Source organism: Pelecanus crispus, chromosome 2 (genome assembly GCF_030463565.1).
Source record: "Pelecanus crispus isolate bPelCri1 chromosome 2, bPelCri1.pri, whole genome shotgun sequence".
NCBI classification, from domain to species: Eukaryota; Metazoa; Chordata; class Aves; order Pelecaniformes; family Pelecanidae; genus Pelecanus; species Pelecanus crispus.
The window spans coordinates 145304993-145328407 of NC_134644.1; the positions used below are offsets into that span (position 1 = coordinate 145304993).

Consider the following 23415-nt stretch of genomic DNA (forward strand, 5'->3'; position numbering starts at 1 on the left):
ACCTCATGCCTCGTTGTATGGCCTACGAAGCCTTGCTGTGGCCTGGAGCGAGGCGGTATTGACAGGAATCACCTGGTGAGTACCAAGCTGTCATCAGTCTCTCAGCTCCCAGGATAGGGGTGGAAGTCTCATAGTCACAGCCTTGTCCCCGTGGCTGCCAACTCACAACTCTCGCTGCAGCCACATTTCAGTGCAAGGGATCAATAGAAAAGCCAAGCCGCATGTCTTCAGCCGACACAATACACCAAATGTGTTCAAAGCACTGAAAACTGAGTCTAAGTGTTGAGATGCAGATGGCAGACAGCTGTTGTAGTTTCTGTTGCTGGTGCTAACCCTCCAACCACGCAGCAGTCTTCAGACACCTCATTGCAACATTCCTGAGCTCCAGTGTGCGATAAGACTTTAAGACTTTCCCTTCCAGCAAAGCCTGCAGACATGTGTTGCGTACACTAGTGAATTTAGGGAGAAAAAGGACTTTTTGTGTTGATTACAGAAGCATAGCCACTTTGAACTGTTAGCTTTCGGGCAGCTAAATCTGAAAGGCAGCAGATTTAACAGTTCAGTATAAGAGTATAGATTTAGCAGTTTTGAGCTTAAATTGACTCAAAATCAGGTCTAAAAAGGCTTTAGATCTGCATTATCGAAATCAAGATTCCTATTTTTATAATCTTCATTTTTTAAGAGGAAAAATATGAGTTATTTCCACAGCTTAGTGAATATAACCGGAGTATTTTGATTGGAACTTGGACTAACTATAGTTTTGAGGTAAGTTCTGGATACTCACTTTAAAGGCTAATGAAAGTCAAACCCTTCAAAGACCCTTCACCTGTGGGCATGATCTGATGTTCACTGTAATTACGAGAAGGATCTTAAAATTCATATGCATATTTATTGATAGAGATGAGCAGCAGAAAATTTCCAGCAATCAAAAATGTTAAAAAACAAAAGGCAGAGACACTAAAAAACCACCTAGTTCCTTAAATAGGCTATGTTCTACCACAGCCCACCATTTTAGTGCAGAAATACTTTTTCCATAGGTATTCACAGATAACTTCCTGTTTATAATACATTTAAGAAATGCGAAAATGCTATCAAGCTTTGTAATATGCTTTCTCAGTACAGAGCATTCTTGTGAGCAATGGTTAAATCTTATACTTCATTTTGGCTTCTCTTTCAACAATAATAGGTTCATTTTCTGGCTCTGACAGGAGGGAGTTGGATTTGCTGGCTGGCTGTTGTGTAAGCATCAACTATACTGGAACTACATGCTGGAACTGGAGCAAAAAACAGGAAGAAACCAGCTGGTAAAACACAATCATAGGCTAGCAGGAAATCAGTGACTATTTGTCACTCCTTCCAAAGAGGAGAAAAACAGTTGGTGGCAAATATTCAGTACTACCAAGAATCCAGCAGAGAGATTAAATCTCCTTTTCTCCATGCCAGGATACTCAGAGTTTTACTTCAATGTGGACCATGGCTACTTGGAGGGTCTGGTCCGAGGGTTCAAAGCTGGGATCTTGACAAGTGCAGACTATGTCAATTTAGCACAGTGCGAGACACTAGAAGGTAAGTCTGCTGGTTTATTTTATTTAGGAAGAAATACTGTTCCTTAGACCTTTGAAGAAGGGAAGGTAAAAGACTGAAGTATTGAGAGCTTATCTTAAAAACCAGAGATAACCCTGATGTGCTTTGAAGAACTGTTCTCATGTTTAAGTTAACAGCTTTCCAGAGAAATTACCCTAGGATTGTACAGACTGTGATTTGCGAAGCAATCCAGATGATGGGATTTTCTGGTTTACTGATAAAGTTTGGAAATCTCATCCATAGAGTTCCTATGGAGATTGGTAACCTTCTCAGACTTTAACCATGCTATAGAACTGTTCAAGTACAGAAGTTTCATATCATTTCAGTTGGATAAAATAGTCCACAAAATCTTATTAAAAGCTTACCATTTGGCACTGAGTTTCTCTATAAAAGATATAATTTTAGTACTTTATTAGTTCATGAGTTTGAGGGCAGTGGAGGACATTCTACTTACCAGGAAGAGAAAACTAGACTTAACAAAGATAAACCTGAACTATTCTCAAGCTTTAAAAAACCCAAACCAAACCAAAAAAAAAAAAACCCAAACCCCAAACCTTTCCACAAGGTGACTTTGCCACAGTAATAAAGAGAACACACACTAGTTTCCAAAACAGCTTTCTGTGGCCAAGACTGGTCATAGCCTGATGAAGACAGACTGGTACAAAGAATCATATGACATACCTCTAGACATTTGGCAGGAAAAAAAGGCGACAGAAAAAAAAGCACCTTTCTAAAGGAACATAAAGTTTCTTTCCCTGACTCCAAATAAAAGCTATGATTGTACACCAAAATAATTTCTATAACATGCAGTACATTAGATTAATTTGACAAAGGAACAAGGAGAAATAATAAGCTCGCTCTGTGTTAAGCATTGTTTGCTTTGGTATGCAGTAATGCATTTGGGGAAATGAGAAGTGCAGAACCTGATGATTCCCATACACAGCTGAGTTTTGAGGATCTCTAAACTATTACTATAACAACAAAATAAATCTGGGAAGGTTGCATGGCATTCATCTTGCAGATTAAAACAACTACATTTAAATAGATACATATAGGTATTTACCTGTCAGCAGGATAAAGTTCCTCTCATAGTTAAAGAAGAGATTGTCAGTACAGTCAATGGGATCTAGAGACTATTCAGCTGACCAAGTGCATGTATCTACTTTAGCTGATAAGCTGGAGAGCTGATACAACTCTTCATCTCATACAATGGCAATTTAGACACACAGAACACATGTATACACTTACTCTGAGAACTAAAATCTATTTCTTATGTCAGCTGGATAAACCCAACAATTTCTGTAGCCTATTTGTACCAGCAGTTGTGATCTATGCAGCTTAAAGACTCTACAGACACTCTTGATATTGTATCTAATTATTTAAGTCAAAAAGTCCTGCTCCATGAATATACAGACTTCAGAAAAAGTTAATAGAGCTTCAAACATCTATAAAAGACCCAAGGGACAGACTGATGGAATTATTAAACATTGCTTTTACTGAACTTGTCTCTGCAGAGGAGCTCAATAAATGATGTAATCAAAGGCTCCATGAAGAAAAAAAAAAAAATACCCATAAAATTCTGCTTACTTCTGAATAAGATGAAAATACACAGGTTTAAATGTTTTTGAAAACATACAAGAAAAAAATATTTCCCTCATCCTTACCAGAAGAATACTTGCTCATGTTAAGAATAGTTAAGAAAAACTATCTAAATTTTAAGTCATGCTACAAGAAAGTTATTTACAACCAGGAAGTAGTTTTCAAACATTTCTGAGATATATAAACCTTTGACATTATTAAGAGCATGCAACAGATGGACAGATCACAATAGAGAGACAACATACTTTTCTAAGTAAGATTTATAGTAGAAAGAAAAATGACTTTTATTTTTGAACCTCCCTTCTAATGTTCATTCAATTTTAGAATGCAAATTATTTCAGCAACAGAAGCAGCAGCCTTCATCAAAATGCCTACAAGCACATCTCTACTACCCACTATCACTTCCCTTTATTCTCTATTCAGCTGCATCTCCTTCTCCATTGCAACATTTTCTACTTCTTTTAGACAGCTAACAGATTCCCACCAGTTATCTACCAAATGTATTATTTATAATGAAAATATGAGTACTGGATTTTTTACACAAGACCAAATACATTTATGTCTCTGCAGATACAGGATGCTGTAATACTGAACTTGCACCACGAGCGTACAGTGCACCAAAAACACAGACCTTTACTTCTAAAGTAAAAAATGGAGCTTTACGCATACATTGTATTTTATGTCCAATTAAAAGATCCAGCACGTGGATTTGTACTGTAGTACTATTGTGCTTGTCCAATAGTGCCTTCCATTCGTGTCTTCACATTAAAAGGTAATAAATTTACCCCATTCTGCATTCTGTGGCATAGCACCACACCACAAAAATTGTCATAAGTTAAAAATATTATAAATATGCTAAAACAAACAAGCAGAAACAAAATCAAAAAAACCCCAAGTAACCCATAAATAGAATAAAAAAAATCTTTTCATTTCAAAGTGGTTTTCATATCTCTAGAGGGGAAACCATAATGTCAGTACAGAAGAACCACAAGAAAAACTGTAGGCTAGTGCTTTACATGTGCTTGATAATCACAGAGTAAGTATCGCAGTGAAAGGGAAAGAAAAAAAGGAGGATGCTAATTGACTGATGATACCACTGTGTCCTCTCAATTCAGGGCCACACAGAGAGGAGAAGAGGCCTTCAGCTTAACTTAGACATCCTTCTGGGCTTGTTGGAATTATAATTTGCATGGAGCTACCCTGTGGGCTGAAACACTGGCTGAAACATCTGCAACATGGCATGCTACTAGTTTGGCCCTACGTCATCATCTGTTTCAGCGGAATGGGATCCTCAGAGGAACCCCGCTGACAGTCTTTGAAGTAGAATATGTGGGGGGTGGTGGTGTAAATGCAGCGCTTTACTCTTCCCTTGCTTCCTCGTGTGATGGAAAGACTACCGCTCTCTAGAAGGCAGAGTAGGTCACAGAAGGACAAGCAGCCCAGCTCTGCTCCCACCACCACCACTGAAATAAGTTCACTTAACTTGCCAGAGCCAGGACACGCCAGTGTAACTGAAAACTGGGGGTAGTTGGCTGTTAAAATGAGGAGTCAGACAAGACTCCATGTGCTTGATACTGAGAGACCAGCTTAATGCTTTGTTCAAGTTCTCACAATACTCCTTCTTTCTGATAGCATCATTCCTGCCTTAACTGCATTCAGCTTAAACTAGTCTCCCTCTGCGCATTAATTCCCTTCAGACATACTATTAATTGTGTCTGATTGCCGTTCAACTGTGAGTAAAACCATGTGACTTAAAATCACGTTATTAAAAGTCATATAGTTCCTACACAGGATTTCCCTGCATATAATTGTATGAGGAAATACACAATGGCAATAATACTGACAGACAAAATACAAGAATTTGTAGGTCTTGTGTAGGTCTCCAAGAGCCCCTGAGAAAAGGAGCGCTACCATCACTAAAAGGTTTTGGTGAACAGGGATGTCTGAAGCCCTGGTAATGCTCAGGCAACTACTCCTGCCAGGTCATCAGGTCACGTTACTAGTACAAGTGCCTGTGTTAGTCCCCAGGGCTTATTTATGCCAACAACCAAGAGAATGTCATTTAAGACCAGCAGAGCAGCCTCTGAGCTGCACTGAACTCTGTCATGGTGTGAACTCTGATTATGACATTCCTCATTGACATTATATGGTATTGGAGCTTGTGGGTGTCTGTTTTCTCAATTGTTTTGGGCAAGAGCATGAGATAGCGTTGAATACTGTTTCTTACATGCAGTATGCATGCTGGCATTTATTAAATCATTTAGAAGAAATACTTCTCTTGGAAGTGGAAGTGGTGGGAAGTGGAAGTGACAGGGTCATAAATCCAATATTCCTGGGCATAGTATTTCGTCCATAGCTTTTGAGAGCCCAGTGGGGCTATTTAATGTGTCATAGCTAATATTTTTCATGCTTTTTGTTAGGACATGGATTTTGAAGCCACTCAGTCAGTAAGAGAACTGAGGAAGGCAACACAGTCTTGTCAAACTACTCTCAATCAGTTGGGTTTGTTTTCTGTTCATCTCATGATGATGTTAAACATACTTCAGAATGCTCAATACTTGGGGCTGATATTTGGGTTTTGCAGTCTGCTTTAGGTACTAAACCTCTGAAAACCACCATGTTCAGAATGCATTTACAGAGTGTGACTCAGGCAGATATCAGTGGTTTGTCTGAAAAGGAATTGAGGAAAGCTGGAATTCAGCTCTCTGCATGTAATGAGGTAGTGTTACCTAATCCCACCATATGCCAAGTATTTTAACCTTCTTTGCAATAAAAAGAGAAAGTAAAAATAAATTTTCACAGGAAATGTAGATGTGATATGAAAATATTAGCTATTTTTTTAAAAGCTGGTCTTACATATTTAGACTAATTTCTGAGCATAATTCAGCATTTTTACTTATCTCTTAATCTTTTTACCTTTCTCTCTTTCTTGAATTAAGTGGTTTTCTTTTTTCATATTTTGATTCTCTTTCTTCTTCCTACACGGAGGCCTGTACTGAAACTATGGCTATTTCCTAGCATCTGTCTCTGACCATTGAAAGACCGATTACCTCTGCCTTCTTTTGTCAACAGTTTTGTGACAATCTACATAATTTCAAGAAGCAATTAGTTTACACTGCTAGCATAAGTTCAGTCCATTGCAGGAAGACCTAGAGAAATGCTAACAGTTCCAGAGAGCTAGCTGAGTAAGGCTGTCCTATCCAAGAGTCTGTTGATGTAATTGCTAAAATGAGCTCCAGTGGCAGCTGAACTGCATAGAAAACTCTGAGGGTTATCCATCTCAGTAAGCTGAAGTGCTAGACGTAGGAGTTTGAATTTGTAATGTACTAGTTCTTTTGCTTTAAGTCTCAGTGTAGACAACCTTACTGCATACTAAGAAAGTATAGATATGGGGAATTAGGAAAGAGTAGCTACTATACTGATAAAAGCACAACTTGCTAACTGCATATTTCAGTCAGTGTGAATGTTGTTGTCCTTTTCCTAAATGTAACTTCAGATTTTATCTGGAAATCTAATCATTATGAATGCCCAAACCATACAACATTATCCCAATCTATAATTTACAGTAGTTTTAATATAGCCTTTGAACATAATTATGCAATATAGCAGGGTTTTTTCTAAAAGGAAATGTAAAACTGCTTCGAACACTAAGAACTGAATCAAATCCTTTTTTGCCTCATGGTGAAAAATGGCTAGCAGAGGAAATTTGTGGAATTAATTCTTTGCTATTGCAAAATCTTCTTCCAACTTTGTTGTCTAATCAACCCATTTTCCACAGTTATCAGGGTTGGGAGCTCAGGCAGAATATGTCACAATAACCCAAGTTTCTGGAATAGCTTCTTAGGATCTGGTAGTAGCAGCCATAAATCAGACAAAGCCAAACCAGAAATGCTAAGAGAGTGTAACTGTGCCCTTTTGAGTGTTCCAGTGCAGAAGCCATCTGGAGCTCAGAATCTGAACGAGGCAAGATGTGTTCTCTCCTCCTCTTTGGGCAGCCTGATAACATAAGGTTATAGTCTTACCTGAGATTTAAATGTTTCATATGAAAATTTAAGATCTTAACAAAGTTAAAGGATGATTCCTATTGATGCATAATAGTCCATAGGAATGCAGGAGACAAAACAACTGACATATTACAATGGTCCAAGAGCAGTGCCCTGAATAAATCAGAGAAATCAAACTCTTGAACAAACTTGATTCAAAGAGGCTCGGGAGAACAGTAAGTAATATTGTGCCTGGTGTGGCTGGAAACTGAAGTTGCCAGTGAAACTTCTGACAAAGGTGTCAATTATTTGTGCTTTCCTGTGGCATGCAGTAAGCCTTACTGGTAGAAGGCAGTACAAATTTGCAGTAATTATGCATTTACTCTATGTTAAACCTAAGGCAAAATCTTTCCAATAGAGTATAATCAGACCTTTAATATGAAAATATAACATTAGAAATTAACATTTTAGAAGTTTTTTTATTTGGTTTGTAGACAATATAACAACAGTATATTCTCCCCTCCCACTGTAAGGGGAGACAAGGGAAAAGCAATGGATGTCATCTATTTGGAGTTCTGTAAAGCCTTCGATACGGTCCCCCACATCCTTCTCTCTAAATTAGGGAGATACAGATTTAATGGGTGGGCTGTTTAGTGGATAAAGAACTGGCTGGATGGTCACATCCAGAGGGTCATGGTCAATGGCTCAATGTCCACATGGAGACCGGTGAAAAGTGGGGTCCCTCAGGGGTCCACACTGGGACCAGGGCTGTTTAACATCTTCATCAATGACATAGACAGTGGGATTGAGTGCACCCTCAGCAAGTTTGCAGATGACACCAAGCTGAGTGGTGCGGTTGACATGCCGGAAGGACGAGATGTCATCCAAAGGGACCTGGACAAGCTGGAGAGGTGGGCCTCTGTGAACCTCATGAGGTTCAACAAGGCCAACTGCAAGGTCCTGCACCTGGGACGGGGCAACCCCTGATATCAATACAGGCTGGGGGATGAAGGCATTGAGAGCAGCCCTGCGGAGAAAGACTTGGGGGTACTGGTGGATGAAAAGCTGGACATGAGCCGGCAATGTGCACTTGTTGCCCAGAAAGCCAACCGTATCCTGGGCTGCATCAAAAGAAGCGTGGCCAGCAGGTCGAGGGAGGCGATTTTGCCCCTCTACTCTGCTCTGGTGAGACCTCACCTGGAGTACTGCGTCCAGCTCTGGGGCCCTCAGCACAAGAAGGACATGGACCTGCTGGAGTGGGTCCAGAGGAGGGACACAAAAATGATCCGAGGGCTGGAGCACCTCTCCTACAAGGCCAGGCTGAGAGAGTTGGGGTTGTTCAGCCTGGAGAAGAGAAGGCTGCAGGGAGACCTTATTGCGGCCTTTCAGTACTTAAAGGGGGCCTGCAGGAAGGATGGGGACAATCTTTTTAGCAAGGCCTGCTGCGACAGGACAAGGAATGATGGTTTTAAACTAAAGGAGGATAGACTTAGATTGGATATAAGGAAGAAATTTTTTACAGTGAGGGTGGTGAAGCACTGGAACAGGTTGCCCAGAGAGGTGGTGGAGGTCCCATCCCTGGCAACATTCAAGGTCAGGTTGGCTGGGGCTCTGAGCAACCTGATCTAGTTGAAGATGTCCCTGCTTATTGCAGGGGGGTTGGGCTAGATGATCTCTAAAGGTTCCTTCCAACCCAAAGTATTCTATGATTCTATGACTCTATGATTCTCATGAGCTTCCTTGAATTTAATTGCAGATCTGAAGTTACATCTACAGACTACAGACTATGGCAACTTCTTGGCTAACGAAACCGGCCCCCTCACTATTTCCACCATCGATGATAAACTGAAATCAAAACTACTCACGGAATTTCATTACTTTAGAAACCATGCTTTTGAACCACTTGCTACTTTTCTGAATTTTATCACGTAAGTAATGTTACCACATAGCTTACCACATAGACTCAAAGCAAAAGCATAGCTACAAGTTAGAACAGTGTAAATGTATTGTACTTGAATTTCTATTATGTTTCAAGAATAGCAAAATCACTTTTATACTGCAACATTTACATACTTTATTTGCTAATATAAGTTCTGAAAATATATATATGAAGAGCTGTTGTCTTTGCAACTATTTATTTTAAAGCACACAAGCAGATTTTTTTTCTGTGTACAGTGGCAGGAGGAGTAGTAGGGATTGAGAAAAATGGTTATAATTATCAAACATCATTTAAGTCAGAGAACTTGCAAAACTGAAGTTTGTGGGGGTGACTCATGCAGGATTCGGAATTTCATGATGTGCAGGGCAGTGATTTAACTCCTAGGAATGTGGCAAGTTCTAGACTTTTTTTAAAGGGGGAAAGACAGCACATCATACACCTGTCATACTTTTTATAACATTTGAACATTACCAACAGTAAAACTTTATGTTGTGTATAGCAAGGTACTTAGAACCAAGTAGGTTTTTTAAAAAGCACAAGTGCTGTTTCGTGCCAGATGAAGAGAAAGTTCTGATCTCAATACAGTTATAAACAGATAAAATTTGTCAATGAATGGCATAAAGAACATTAAGAACAAGGATCTGCTTTATAACAGTATAATAATGCAGATTAGTGAAATGTCAGCAGGATATTTTACCTAACTCTTTACTCCCCTTGATCTTATCTTTTAAAAATATTATAACAAGAACACTAGATTGTTCAGCTTACTTTTAAGGAGTATTTTTATTGTAACAGCAAAATGAAGTATCATTATTCTTTTTTTTGGGGGGGTCAAGTGTAGCTGACCAGTTTTAGGCAAATATATCAACAGGATCTTAAAGACTGCCCTAGGACAACTGTGACCTGAAGCATATAATGTTTACCTTTTGCTTCAGAGAAATGAAAGTGAAAATATGAAAATTGTGGCAGCTCTTTTCTCACACTGATTGACATGCATGGGTACATGTGTATGCACAATCTCTGCACGCTGTTGTTTTCTAATAATGGAGACAGTAGTTTAAGATATTCAAGACAATTACTAAATCATTGAGCTACATTTCACCAGGTCCCTGAGCCCCCTCCCAGATTTTGTGTGAGATCATATTAATCTGTATGTGTCTCTAGCTGTGTTCTGAATCAATGCTGCAAGCTGAAGACTGGCAGCCTTGCTACAAGCATCCCAAGGGAATAGCTTTCACATTGCCAAGTCACTTACAAAACCCATATCAGCCTATCTGACAGTAAAACTAGTAAGAAGCTGATAGAAAACTTTTACTGAAAACTTTCAGCAATAAAGAAGAAATCTGTGAGAACCTGTTTGTAGTTTCCTCATGGGAGGATGTTTAAAGCTGAGTGAGAAGAAAGCCCTAAGTTCATGGACAGAGAAGAAGTGTGTGGGAATCTCAGCAATAAAACTGCAGAGTTCATGAAATAACAAAATCCCAAACTAGAGAAGCTGCTAGCTCAGGTGATTTACTTTTCCATACCACCCATTCTCACTTGTTATAGTGAATCTACACTTCACAGCTGTTATGCTTATTATATTCATGTTCAGTTTCCCCTTCTTTAAAAGTGTCTCTTTCCCAAACTCAGTCATGTATTTAAAATTAATACTGTCTGTTACCTACTTGCTATTTAAAAACTTCTGTTTGTTTTTGATAAATGAGACATTGATACAGAGTGAATGTACAAACCTACAAATACTGTGGTTCTTTCTGACTTTAGTATTATTACTAACTTTCAAAAATCTTGGTTTTGTATTTTTTCAAAGGAAAATTAATTTTAAAGATAGGGTTCATTTCTTTTACTTTTTCTTTCAAATACAGATACAGCTACATGATTGACAATGTAATTCTTCTAATAACTGGCACATTACATCAGCGGCCTATAGCTGAACTTGTTCCCAAGTGCCATCCACTGGGGAGTTTTGAGCAAATGGAAGCAGTCAGCATTGCCTCAAACCCCACTGAGCTGTTCAATGCAATTTTGGTTGACACACCATTAGGTAGGAACACTATTTCTTATTTGCTTTTTGAAACTACTTATCCTGCATTCTTAAGAATATCTCAGATGGAGTAGCATGTTTTCACTGGATATGCTGTGTTTTGGTAACACAAAACATGAAGTGTAGACCAAGCACTTCTGAAGTGGTGTTCAGGACATTTTCTAGTAACATTTATTAACAGCTTCTGTATCAACCTTGGGTAGCTGACACAAAGAAAACACGATACTCAGGAAGTGTAATGGATATCTTTTATACCCAGAGTAGCCACTGATTTAGAGCATCTAGATTTTTATTTCATCACCTGCATCTTTAATTAAAAAATGTAAGATGAAATCTTGCCTATCCCTCACTACGGATCAAGAAGCAGACAGTTACTAATAAATATTAGATGTTGTGGTAGAACCTAGATTCCCTTTTGGGATTTGGGCATGATTTAAACACAGAGAAAATCCCTATTTTGAAGAACTAAATCTAAAAGCAAAACAGAGCGAGGCTTGGGAATTTCGCATTCTAAAATTTGGATTAAACTCACTGCAGCAGCCAACATGAACAAAAACTACCCAGCTGTGGGGCACTGCTGGGAAGGGTACTGAGAATAAGATAGAACTGGACGGATTTGAACATACATGAAACCACTGTGTGCCCTCATCTTGAGTGGATTTGGGTTCTGCTTCTCAAGAAGGCATGGTGGGTTGGCCCCAGACAGAAGCCAGACTCCCACCCAGCCACTAGCTCAACCCCCGCCCCCAGCACAATATGGGGAGAAAATGGGGGAAAAAAAGGAGCTTGTAGGTTGAGATGACATAGCAAGTACTGTTGCAAGCAAACCAGATTCAACTTGGGGAAAATTAACTTGATTTATTTTTGATTAATACTAATACATTCAATTACTGATGCAGGCATTAGGAAACAAACAAACAGAAAGAAACAGACATTTACACACTTAGGGAAAACACCTTTCCTCCCTCCTTTCCCACTCCTTTGCTCCAGGCTCCTCTTCTTTGCCCCCGTGCTACCACTGCAGGCTACATGCAGTCCCTTTGGAGAGGCAATGAGCGGCACAAGGAGCTGGGGAAGTTTGCAGTCAGTACATGGTGGTTTTGCTCTGCCGCTCCTTCCTCCTCATACTTATCCTCTGCTCCGGCGTGGGCTCTCCACCAACTGCAGCTCCGGTCAGGAATATCTGCTCCAGCACAGGTCCTCCACAGGCAGCAGGGAGTACCTGCTCCAGCACCACGGAGCGACGACTCCTCCTCCTCTGACCTTGGTGTTCCTCAAAATACTTTTCCCTCCTCCTCTCTACATCCTGTGGTTTTTGCCCTTTTGCCCTCTTAAACAAATTTTCCCAGAGGCACCATCAGCTTGGCTGAAGGGCTCAGCTGTGCCCTGCGGTCCCCCCGCTGCCAACACCTGGGCACCAACACCCTGTACACTGAAATCAGAGAAGGTACAGAGCAGGACAGCCAAAATGAACAAGGTGATAGCGCTGCCATGTGTAGACAGACTCAAAAGGCTGGACTGCAGTTTGGAGAGGACAAGGCTAAAGAGAGATACGGACAAGGTTTACAAAGTCCTGAGGGCAGTGGTTTGTCCACAGTGAACTGCAAACCGTTGCTTACCAAATCTTTTAGAAGACCAAATCCCAGCAGAAAATTAGTTTTAAAACAGGTAAAATAAAACTTTTTTTCTTACACAGCTGGTAGTAAATTTCTGGAATTATTTTTGCTAAATACATTTGTAAAAGCAGAGAGTAGTATCAGATTTTTAAAAAGATGGGACAAATTGTCAGTCAATGGATCTACAAAGGGAACTGTCAGGGCTACATCCTCTAGTATTGTTCATCCAAAAACTGGATGCCAGGAGAGTATGAAGGGAGAAGACCACAAAACACAGCCAGGCTCACATGCTCTCTTTAAATACGATCTCCCATTGCCACTGTCTGAGACAACACGCTCTGTCAGGCAGGACTGGTCTGTCCCACTGACATAGCCTAGGAACAGTGAGGGATTGGCATACTTTTGTTGGTTATGAATACAGTATTTTTAAGCGGTCCAGCTGCACACATGACCTTCATCCTCTGCCTTCCTGTTCAAAAGCTTGCTCTTTAGCCAGTTCTGCAGAGGACCTGGAAGCACAGATGGTCAAGGTCAGAGCTTGTGCCCCTTACTAATTGCAACCTGTTGCCTTTCCCCCACTACAGACATACCCAAAGAGGAAGAGGGAAAATAGGAAAGCGGATTCTCCTTAACAATTGTAGAATACCTGCAGGATTTGAGACAAAAATTATCTTTCGTGTTCCTCACTAGAAAATCTCCCTAATGCCCAAACCATATACTTCAGAGAAGATTAGGGCTTTCATTAGCATTTCTCAACTGATTCTCCCTGGAGATGTGGACTCTGGCTGCAGCACTGATTGATTCCCCTCACAGCACATTCTCATTAAAAAGGAGGCAGTTGGAGGATAAGGGGAAAATCAAGAGGATATCTCTTCCTCTCTGTTACATCACTCTTTCTTGTACAACAGAAACCTCAGATTCTTGCTCACACACTGGTGAATGGCAATAGATAAAAGATGCATATTATCACCATGTAGATTTATACTGCAATATAATAAACTCTGCTTTCAGCTGCTTTCTTTCAAGACTGCTTGTCTGAAAATGACCTGGATGAAATGAACATTGAAATAATGCGCAACGAACTGTACAAGGCAAGTTCTTGCAACATAACGATAGTACTTGTGGTTTTTCAAAGTGTCTCAGAAAAGGAGGTCAGTATCATTAACCCTGTTTTATGGATGGGGAAACAGAAGCATGGTGAGATAAAGCAAGCTGTCTAAGGTCTCCTGGTTGATGACAAGTCCAGAAATCAAATCCAGCTCCTTTCATTTCTACTCCACTGTTTGGAGAGTTTTCAGATTTTACGTCTGCATCCAAATTCTAATTTAATATCTCATTAATGAAAATGCTTTAGATGTCAGGCTAATATCCAGATCCATTTGTTTATGAATAACTCGGTTATCCACCAGATGTCACAGAACTGTTAGCTCCTAAGTGAGCCTAGACAGGCTTTTGGCTAACATTTATTTTTATTTATAAAAGGTAGATGTGATTTGAAAAGGTCTAATTGCTTTGAGTCTAGCTAACACTTTTACTTAAGGGGTTTGTACCATTTTCTTCCTTTTTAAATTATCTTTAACATTGTTACAGCACACTGCTGTAAGCATATGCATCTAACATGTGCCTTGCATTTTCAAAGTACTTTACAAATATTAGCACACAGGTCAATACTCTTAGGATGGTCTTTTTAAAGGCTATACATATTTCATTCTGTTAATGGTTCCTCCTGGCACATTCTCTCCAAATTCTTTGTTATCTTTCTTCCACAGTGGATGCCCCAGACTGCAGGAAGTATTCTTACAGTGATCTGATTGCACTAGGGGGAAAGAAAAAATTTCTTCTGTTTGTCTTACAAATGATATTTATAAATTCCCAAGCCAATATTTGATTTTTAAATCTTTTGCTACTTCCTCTCATTCAAAACAAAATCAGTTATGCCCAAGTATTTTAATTCTTTCACAGCACTACTAAACTAGACACTCTTTTTCCATTTGATAACATACAGATTTGATTCTTATATCCTGTGTGGATAACCATACATTTACACTTATTAAACTTATTTTTTTTAATTCTCACTCTTCTAAGCATCAGGAGGATCATTCTGCAAACACTTCTAAATTATTAATATATCCTGTCTCCTCTGCTTCAGCTGCCAATATGATCAATTATGTTTCAGCTCTACTATCAGATAGCACTATAGAGAACCTAACGCATAATCCCATGCAACAGATCCCCCTTGAGATGTCTCTACTTAAAATTCATTTAATTGCATAGTTAGTGACAGCTTCTTTTAACAAGATTGTGTGAAGTTGTAGCAAATGCATTTTGATAACATAAATGTTCCATAAGACAGTATTTTGGGGGATGGAGAGGCAAAGGTAACAGCATCTCTGAGATATTTAGGGTCCTTCCTGCACAGGTATTTTGAAATGGGTGCGAAGGCCAGAAATCTTAGTAGACCAGAGGCCTCTGCAGACCTGTATTATGGAAGCTTTGTCTGCTGTTCTGTCCCAATCCAGGGTTTAGGGTAGAGCAGTAGGGATTAGTTTGTGTATCCTCATAGTGCTGGCCCAACAGCCGTGGCACATTCCCAAATCCCCTCCTCCACACTATAAATGCAGTTTCCTTCAGCCATCTGCTTATTATGCAGTGGAAGCTCAATGGAGGTCAAGAAGTTCCCTCTTTAGAGAGAAAGAAAACATAATATTTGTCCTATAACAATTGTTAAAAACATTTGAACCCATATTGTAATAACAAGACACTTGCATTTTAATATTTCAAATTCCAATCCAGCAAAGTAATTAAGCATATACTTGAATTTAAATTCATAGGTAGAATTATCAAAATTAATGGAAGTATTTAAAAATTAGGTTCATGACTATGTACTGTGTTGGTCCAGGTCCTAAGCAGCATTTAAAATATTTCTCGTCTCCTTTCATGTAGTCTTATCTTGAGGCATTCTATAAGTTTTGTGAAAAACAAGGTGGCACTACAGCAGAAATCATGAGACCTATTCTTGAGGTAAGAAAAATTCAGTCTTTGTACATGACTACTCCACAATGTTTTCATAATTAGGTTACTTTGTTTTTCCTGTTCCTTCTCTCTCCTTTTGCAAAGTTATTTGTCAAGTGTTTGCTTCTCATCTGAATAACAACTGTTTTTCTAAGACATAATGCAGACTTTATTCTAGGATGAGTTTTACCTCTTGACTAGAGAAACAGCTAGTCCATTACCAGGGAGGAGTTAGCCTCAGTTAATATTTTTCTGTAACAGAGTGCAGAACAGAACAAATGGTTCACTAATCTCAAACTCTTGTTCCTTCACATTTTTCTATATTGTGTAGAAAAACTAAAAAAGTGGACTATTCTTACACCTCCTAGCTCAAAATTACATTTGGGATAGCTAAGGTCTGGCATTACTGTGTATTTACTAATCAATAATCTTTAAGCTTCATGGCACTATTATGTTTGCTTACTCTCCCATTAAAATTAATGGTTGAAGTTAGAGTTGAGTGACCTTTGGAACTAGTGTTATGCAGAAAAGCCTAACATTACATGTTTCATTTTTGCCTCAACTCAGAAATGTTTAATATTTATTTTTTCCATGACATACAAAATTCCTAACACCCTCCTCCCCAAAGCACACCTGCAACATAGTGAATGATATTTTTAGATCTGTTACTGTAATAAAAGATGCAGAAACTCCTAAAAATGAGTTCTCGGCATTCAGCTCAATTTTTTTTTTTTTCACATGGTTTATCACAGTTCTTTGCAGAGTTTGAGCGCCACCCATTTGCTTCCAGGAGTCTTTTTTTCTGGATAAGCAAAACTTACACCCTGGAAACTGACTGAACAAAATTCACTGAGCTGTGATGACATCACACAAAAAGCCTGCATTACAGGAAAGAGATAATAACCCTGGGAGCTCACCCCTGAAGGAAGAATGAGCCTAAATTATATCTTACGGAACAATGTCCTAAAAGGGAATGCAATTTCATATTTTATTTAACCAGGTCATAATGTTTCAGTTTATGTCTAAAGAAAATATTCTTAATCAAGTTAAATTGACCAGAAATTAAGTATTTTGACTATTCTTTTCTGAAAAATAAAAATCAAAGAGATTGGCTGGCAGAGGTAAAGACATTTTCCACAGTTGAATCAGATTTTACAGAAAGTTCATTTTTAGCTAGAAATTCATGCTGAGAGAAGATTACTTACCAACATTAGTTTAAGCATGTTGTAAAACTCTCTTTATATCAGTTTTAACAGTTTGGTCTATGATAAGCTTCTTTAAAATCCCTACCTAATATTAATCAGCTAGGAGGATAAACTTTTCTGTAGAAGATTTCCTTTTCTGTAACATTTTAATAATCTGAAGACACACATAGAGCAGATTGCTAATGGCTGAATTCACAAAAAGCCAAAGTTAAATGGCAAGTATTCTTTTGAATAATTAATTTTGTAATCTTATATGTAAGGCTACCAACCTGACCCTGTCAGAATGAGGCTGTGGTATTTAGCTCCCCAACTCCTTGACCACCAGCCACGGTGCCAACCTTCCACATTAAAAGTACTGACGATCTCTCTTCCACCACGGACAAATGTTGCATGTTTAACCCTGAATTTGGCAAGAAACTGCAGGACTGCACTGCAGCTAGTGCTCTACCTCTTATTAGGGCCCCATGCTAATTCTCAAGTAGCAGACATGCTACTTCAGTTTCCCATATGGAAACTAAAGCACTTAGGAAATGGTCATCCTGTGACTCCACCTCTACCTGCAGCAATCAAATGGCCCAAGTCACCAAATAACTGCCTCAGTGCCTTACTCTCTATGGAGAACCTCACGTACCCATAACGTGATGAACTGAGAGGTCTGTATCGATGGGACTGATCCTGCAAATTTTCTCAAACTGGGAGCCACAGATTTAGGCCCCAAACCTGCTAGCATTATTTGCAATTACATCTGAGCATGCTTTTTTCCCAATAAAATATTATAAACCTAACAGCTAGATTCTGCATGGCTTTAACAAGTTAATAAAGCAAACTATTTGTCCTTCCAAAACAGTTTCACTAGGGCTGATATGCCTGTTCATATTAATAAGGCAAGTGAAATTTGGCCCTGTTATTCATTAGCTAGAAATCTTTTCAAGTACACTTATTTTCTTCTCATTATTTCTCTATTGTTTATTCATTTTCCTTACTCTGAAGTCAGTGCCAGAGGGCAGCTGGGTCTCTGTTACAGTGTGTTCCAGTACACAGGAGTAGGATCCATGAATATGTGCTTAACTGCTGAAGTTGTAGAACTGTGTTGCAACTGCAGTCTTATTACTCAACAGAAGAGAGTACCTTCCTGCTAAAAACATTTCAAAAATTCACAGTGTAAGAAATTTTGCAAGCAGCCTAAAAAGTGTGCATACTGTATATGGTTCACTTGGAAGATTTTCCTGCATAATCCCTGCAGTTAGCAAGGGTTCTGCTGTTCTTACAACATGAAAGTAAGTAATAAAGGAAAAAAATAAAACTATAGTCAATTTAGATCTCAAGACAGAAGAATACATTTAAATCAGACAGAATTGAGTAACATTATTTTTATTTACCACTACATTTTTAATTCATACTGTAAGAATGACAAGTGAATTTTTGCCTTGTACAAAAGAACAACCTGAGATCTAGACATTAGAATGACTTTCAGTCTACTGCTCCAGGGAAAATACAGATACTACAGGCATCTAAAACTGGCAGAAGAAATATAGCCCTTGATTCTATGTGTTAAAAATTAACCGCTATTTGAAACACTTGAAAACTTTAACTTGGCAAGTAAAAAGCCCCCTCTACCTTATTAAATTATCGTTTTAATTATGTGTATTCAGAAACTATATTTTTTTTCAGAATTTCCATTCAACCTTTACTCTCAACAGCACTCTGAGTTACTCCACAATAGTACTATTGATTCTTGGTCCTTTCCTGTATTATTACTATTTATAAGAGTATTATTTCATAACTTCAGAAGGGTGTGTGAAGGGTTTTATGTTGTCAACATCCGGTTAACTAAGTAGGAAAATAAGGAAGTAGCAGAAATGATATTTTCAGTACGAAAATCACAGAAAAAAAATTGTGCTTGCAAAACACTGTTTGATTTTCTAGTTAAAATTTAACAAGTATTTGCAAATAAGGATTTACAATTCTTAAAATAAGGTATGTTTCTAATGCTCTGAAGTCCACTTTTTTTTTTTTATGTTTCCATAGTTTAGCTTACTGAAGAAAACCCCATATCCCCACCTTAATTTAGAATGATCTAATACCACCTCTTTCTTCTTTGTTTTGCATATTAAGTTTGAGGCAGATAGACGTGCCTTTATCATCACCATTAATTCATTTGGCACTGAGCTGAGTAAAGATGACCGAGAGAAGCTGTATCCAACCTGTGGAAAACTGTATCCAGAAGGCTTACACCTGTTGGCCAACGCAGATGACTACGAGCAAGTGAAGTGTGTTGCAGATTACTATGCAGTATGTAATCTAATGTCTAAAAACAAAAAGCCAAAACACAAATACTTACCATGTCTTGATGTCAGCAAAATTTTAAAGAGTATTCACTTAAGTTAAAAGCTTTTTGAGAGAGAAAAACAATCAGCGAAGATACAAAAGATCCCATAGAGGAGTATTTGGAATCAAAGGCCTCTATATGAAGACATTATATGATTACCTTAGTGCAATACAAAGTTCCTCTTGCAGTGATGGTTAAATAAGACCAAATCCCATTCTAGTAAACAAAACTCTTCCTACTTCATTAACCCTCCTCAAATTGAGTTTCGCTTCACAGTTGTTGCCTCCAAGATTTTGGAGCAAAAGCACATGTCATTTTAAAACGAGCTGACCAAACAATTCATATCACAGATGAGTGCAAACCTGATTTATTGCTAGTGTACCATAAAAATACCCTTCTGAAAAGTTTTTTCTAAATCACTGACTGAATCAAAGAAATAGATGAAATTGTTAATACTGATGTGACTCGTGCTGTTCTTAAAGATGAACCAATACGCAACACTTGTTCTATGAATTAACTGTGGTACTCTGACTACCTATAATATCTAAGCTACCTCCAAGTAGGTACACAAAACAAAATGATGTCTGGTATACTGCTTTTTCCACAGAAGAAACAAAGCTGGAGATGCACATCTCTTTCTGTGCATAAGCAGAATGTTAGAAGCATGTGTCACCATGTCAATGTGGTACAGAGCAAGTCTATTCATGTAATGGTAGGATATTTAGATGCATTTGGGAACCATGGTACTAGACCTATACTGCACTGCTACTTTACAGGAAAAACAAAACAAATACACAGAGAAGCAAATTACACAGAAATGTAACACGTAAGAAATTAAGTCAAATATATCTCCGCAGAATATTCCAGGATGACATATCAGACTAATGGATTTAGATACAATATTAAAGCAGATAAAGAAAATCCAGCTGATTACTGGAAATAAAATGAGCAGCCGTGTGAGGATCAGAGTTCAGGGTTTTGGCTCCATTTACAGCTCTGGCTCTGATGGATACTATTTGTACAAGAAGTTGAGTGCTCTCTGTCCAAAGGAGTGAAAGGTCATGTGTGATTCTACAATAAGCTTCTTTTAGTGCCTTCAGTAAATTACTTTAAGTTGCAGGAAACGACGGTAGGAAATACAAGAACAAATGAGATTTTTCTTTCTTTTGCTGACTATATGCTTTTAACTTTTGATTTATGTAGAACTGTAATCTATATATGAGTTCTTCTATACGGAGTGATTACTTAACACAGATTGATTAATAAAGTAGTGTTAGGTATCTGTGCTGCACAGAATGTAAAAGTACCTTATTTCCATTGGGTGGTTGTCTATGCTTTTAGGAATACAAGGCTGTGTTTGAAGGTGTAGGGAGTGGCACTGGAGAAAAGACACTGGAAGATGCTTTTTTTGAACATGAGGTAAGAGCTTCTAACCTTAAAATATCAAAAATGAAAGCTACCCACCTGGAATAACATTTAAAACAAGAATGAGGTACTAGGCTTTTGATTCTACTATACCACATCATTCAGTTTGTATTCAAGAACACAGTATTTCTATGGCTGTCAACATTTGGCTGAATTAAAATAGAAGGATTTACATTTTTAAATAAAATAAATCTCAGGAAATTCTTCTGAAGATTAGTTATAGAACTGTCAACCCTGATAGCCTATCCAAAAGCCATCTTATATAAACTGCTTAATGAAATTTCTTTTGAATAGTCTACTGAAGAAGGTATTTCACCAGTTCTTCACTTACCTGTAATGTTGCTGTAGTCTATTACCAAAATTAATCCAGAGATGACATTTCATTTATATTTATACTCAAGAGACCCCTAAATACAGTCATGGTTGCAAAGTTACATAGAAATCTTGATCATAAAAGCTATTATATAAAAATCACATTTGCCTTCTTTAATATTTTATCATAACACTTGTTTCATCTTTTCCACAGGTAAAGCTGAATGTGCTTGCATTCAACAACCAGTTTCATTTTGGAGTATTTTATGCATATGTAAAGTTAAAGGAACAAGAATGCAGGAATATTGTATGGATTGCTGAATGTATTTCTCAGAGACACAGAACCAAAATTAACAACTACATTCCGATTTTCTAAATCTGAGAATTTATAAACCTACAATGCCTGAAAAGATGCATTATTTCATAGAAAAGAAGGAAATTCTTATTTCAACAGTTAACTCTTATCAGATGTTTTAAATTGTATTGATGATTCTCCTTATATACAGCAGTGTAAGAAAAAGTAATGTAATTAGAGATATGAGTACTTTATAAGGAAATATTAATGGGCTTATTCACAGTTTTTGTTGGTAGATTTGTTCCCCACTGTGCTCATTTCAATTTAATTGATCAATAAAAACTCCCTGCAAGGTCTTACATGCATATTCTTTCTTCTTTGTGGAAGCAAGTTTCCTGTCAATGACATTTGAAAAGCTCTTTAATGGCTTAATTTTGCATTAACGGTTTTCTCAAAGGGCCAACTAAACCACTACTTTTGTCTTACACTTATGGTCTTCTTCATGGCATACAAGATTGTATGAAGGACTTAATACACAAATAAGAGAGAAACTTTAGGGTTCCTAAACCTTAAGGATACCCGTAAGGAATCTCAGAGCTTCCTGAACCTTTCTAACTGTGAGACCTCTCTGCCGCTAAATGTAAATACGTAACTTCATTTTCATGAAAATGTTTTCACTTATTCCTTATGGTCACATGAGGAGCACCGTAAGTGTCAAACAACGGGTGTCTGATCCACTCCACAGCAATACAAATATCTCTTCCCAGCACACCAAAGACACTGTCTTCTGTATGCACTAGGGAAGATTATGAAACATGAATGAAAATACCAGCCAAGTCTGTATCAGTTTTACATCAGACACAAACACCACCAGCTCTGAGCTATTTGAGGACCTGGCTAAGATTAGTAACTAAAAATAGAGCGAAGAGTTGAAGCCAGATTGTAGCAGGACTAGATTAATTCTGCTGAAGAAAAAAGAAGGATTTTGAAAGCTGTATCAACATTCTGCCTTCCTACTCCATTCAAAATATTTGCCCTCGTCTTTGAAACAGGCCATACCCTGATTTTCTGCGTAACTCTTTAGCTTCAGGCTGCACAACAGCAAATCTCAATCTTTAGCTGACTATGCCTCCAGTAATATGATACAGAAATAAAATCCATTTCCTGCTGAATAGACAGAAAAATAAAATACATCTGATGTCAACACCTCAGAGTTATGGAAAACATGCAGGCATCATGGTTTTAAGAACTGTGATATAATCTCTCTCTCTCTCTCTAATATATACAAATGCACATGCATACATACATAAAAAATAGAAAACATTACCATTTTTATAGCTAAACCTACAGTTCCTAAATTGTGAACGTAACCAAAGGGTTATATCCCAGAACATGTAAAACTGATTCAGTAGAGAACTGAGAAGATTTTTAATATTTTGCTGTATTATGAATCACAGAGAACTTTACATTATTACTTAAAATACTTTCAGAGAGGTTCCTTTAGAAATAATTTAGTAGGAATTCAGAAAAATTGACTAAAAAGGAATAAGTGCGTAAGAAAATAATACAAATCTCATCTCTATATTAAGGCTTCTTTGTTTAGTAGATCTAGTAATTCAGAAGCAAAAAAAAACCCAAACCAACTGAACTGTAAGATTTGTGGACTGAAATTTCATTTTGGCATGTGTAGTCACTTCCTTGCACTGCTTTTACTATCTTGCATTTCTTAGTTTGTATTTCCCACTCTAATCTGTGACCAACACTTTCCAGTTCATACCTGGATCACAAACTATATCACAAACTATACCACAAACTGCAGTGAAGAAAGTAATAGGGCTACAGTCTCTCAAATTTGCATTTTTCTATATTTTTTAGTAATTGCATTGAAAAAAAAAATTGTTGTGAGCAGAAGAATAACGAAGTCACCTGGTCTGGGACACAGAAACTGAATTAATACAATTCAGCACAGTGCATGAATACTTTTTCTGTACTGATAAATCAAACCTCCCTACTTGAACAAAACAAATCAACTGGCTTTCTGCCAAGAATTTTCTGAAGTGATTTGAAGGGGA

General features: G+C 37.9%; 1 protein-coding gene across 1 annotated transcript; it reads left to right on the forward strand.

Moving 5' to 3' along the window:
- Window positions 1–1436: 1436 nt before the first annotated feature.
- Window positions 1437–21424, forward strand: ATP6V0D2 (ATPase H+ transporting V0 subunit d2). The gene is made up of 8 exons (XM_009490716.2): window positions 1437–1566; window positions 8923–9094; window positions 10971–11149; window positions 13777–13856; window positions 15709–15786; window positions 19098–19274; window positions 20653–20730; window positions 21263–21424. Exons 1-8 carry the CDS (start codon window positions 1437–1439, stop codon window positions 21422–21424), a joined length of 1056 nt encoding a protein of 351 aa, XP_009488991.1.
- Window positions 21425–23415: the final 1991 nt, after the last annotated feature.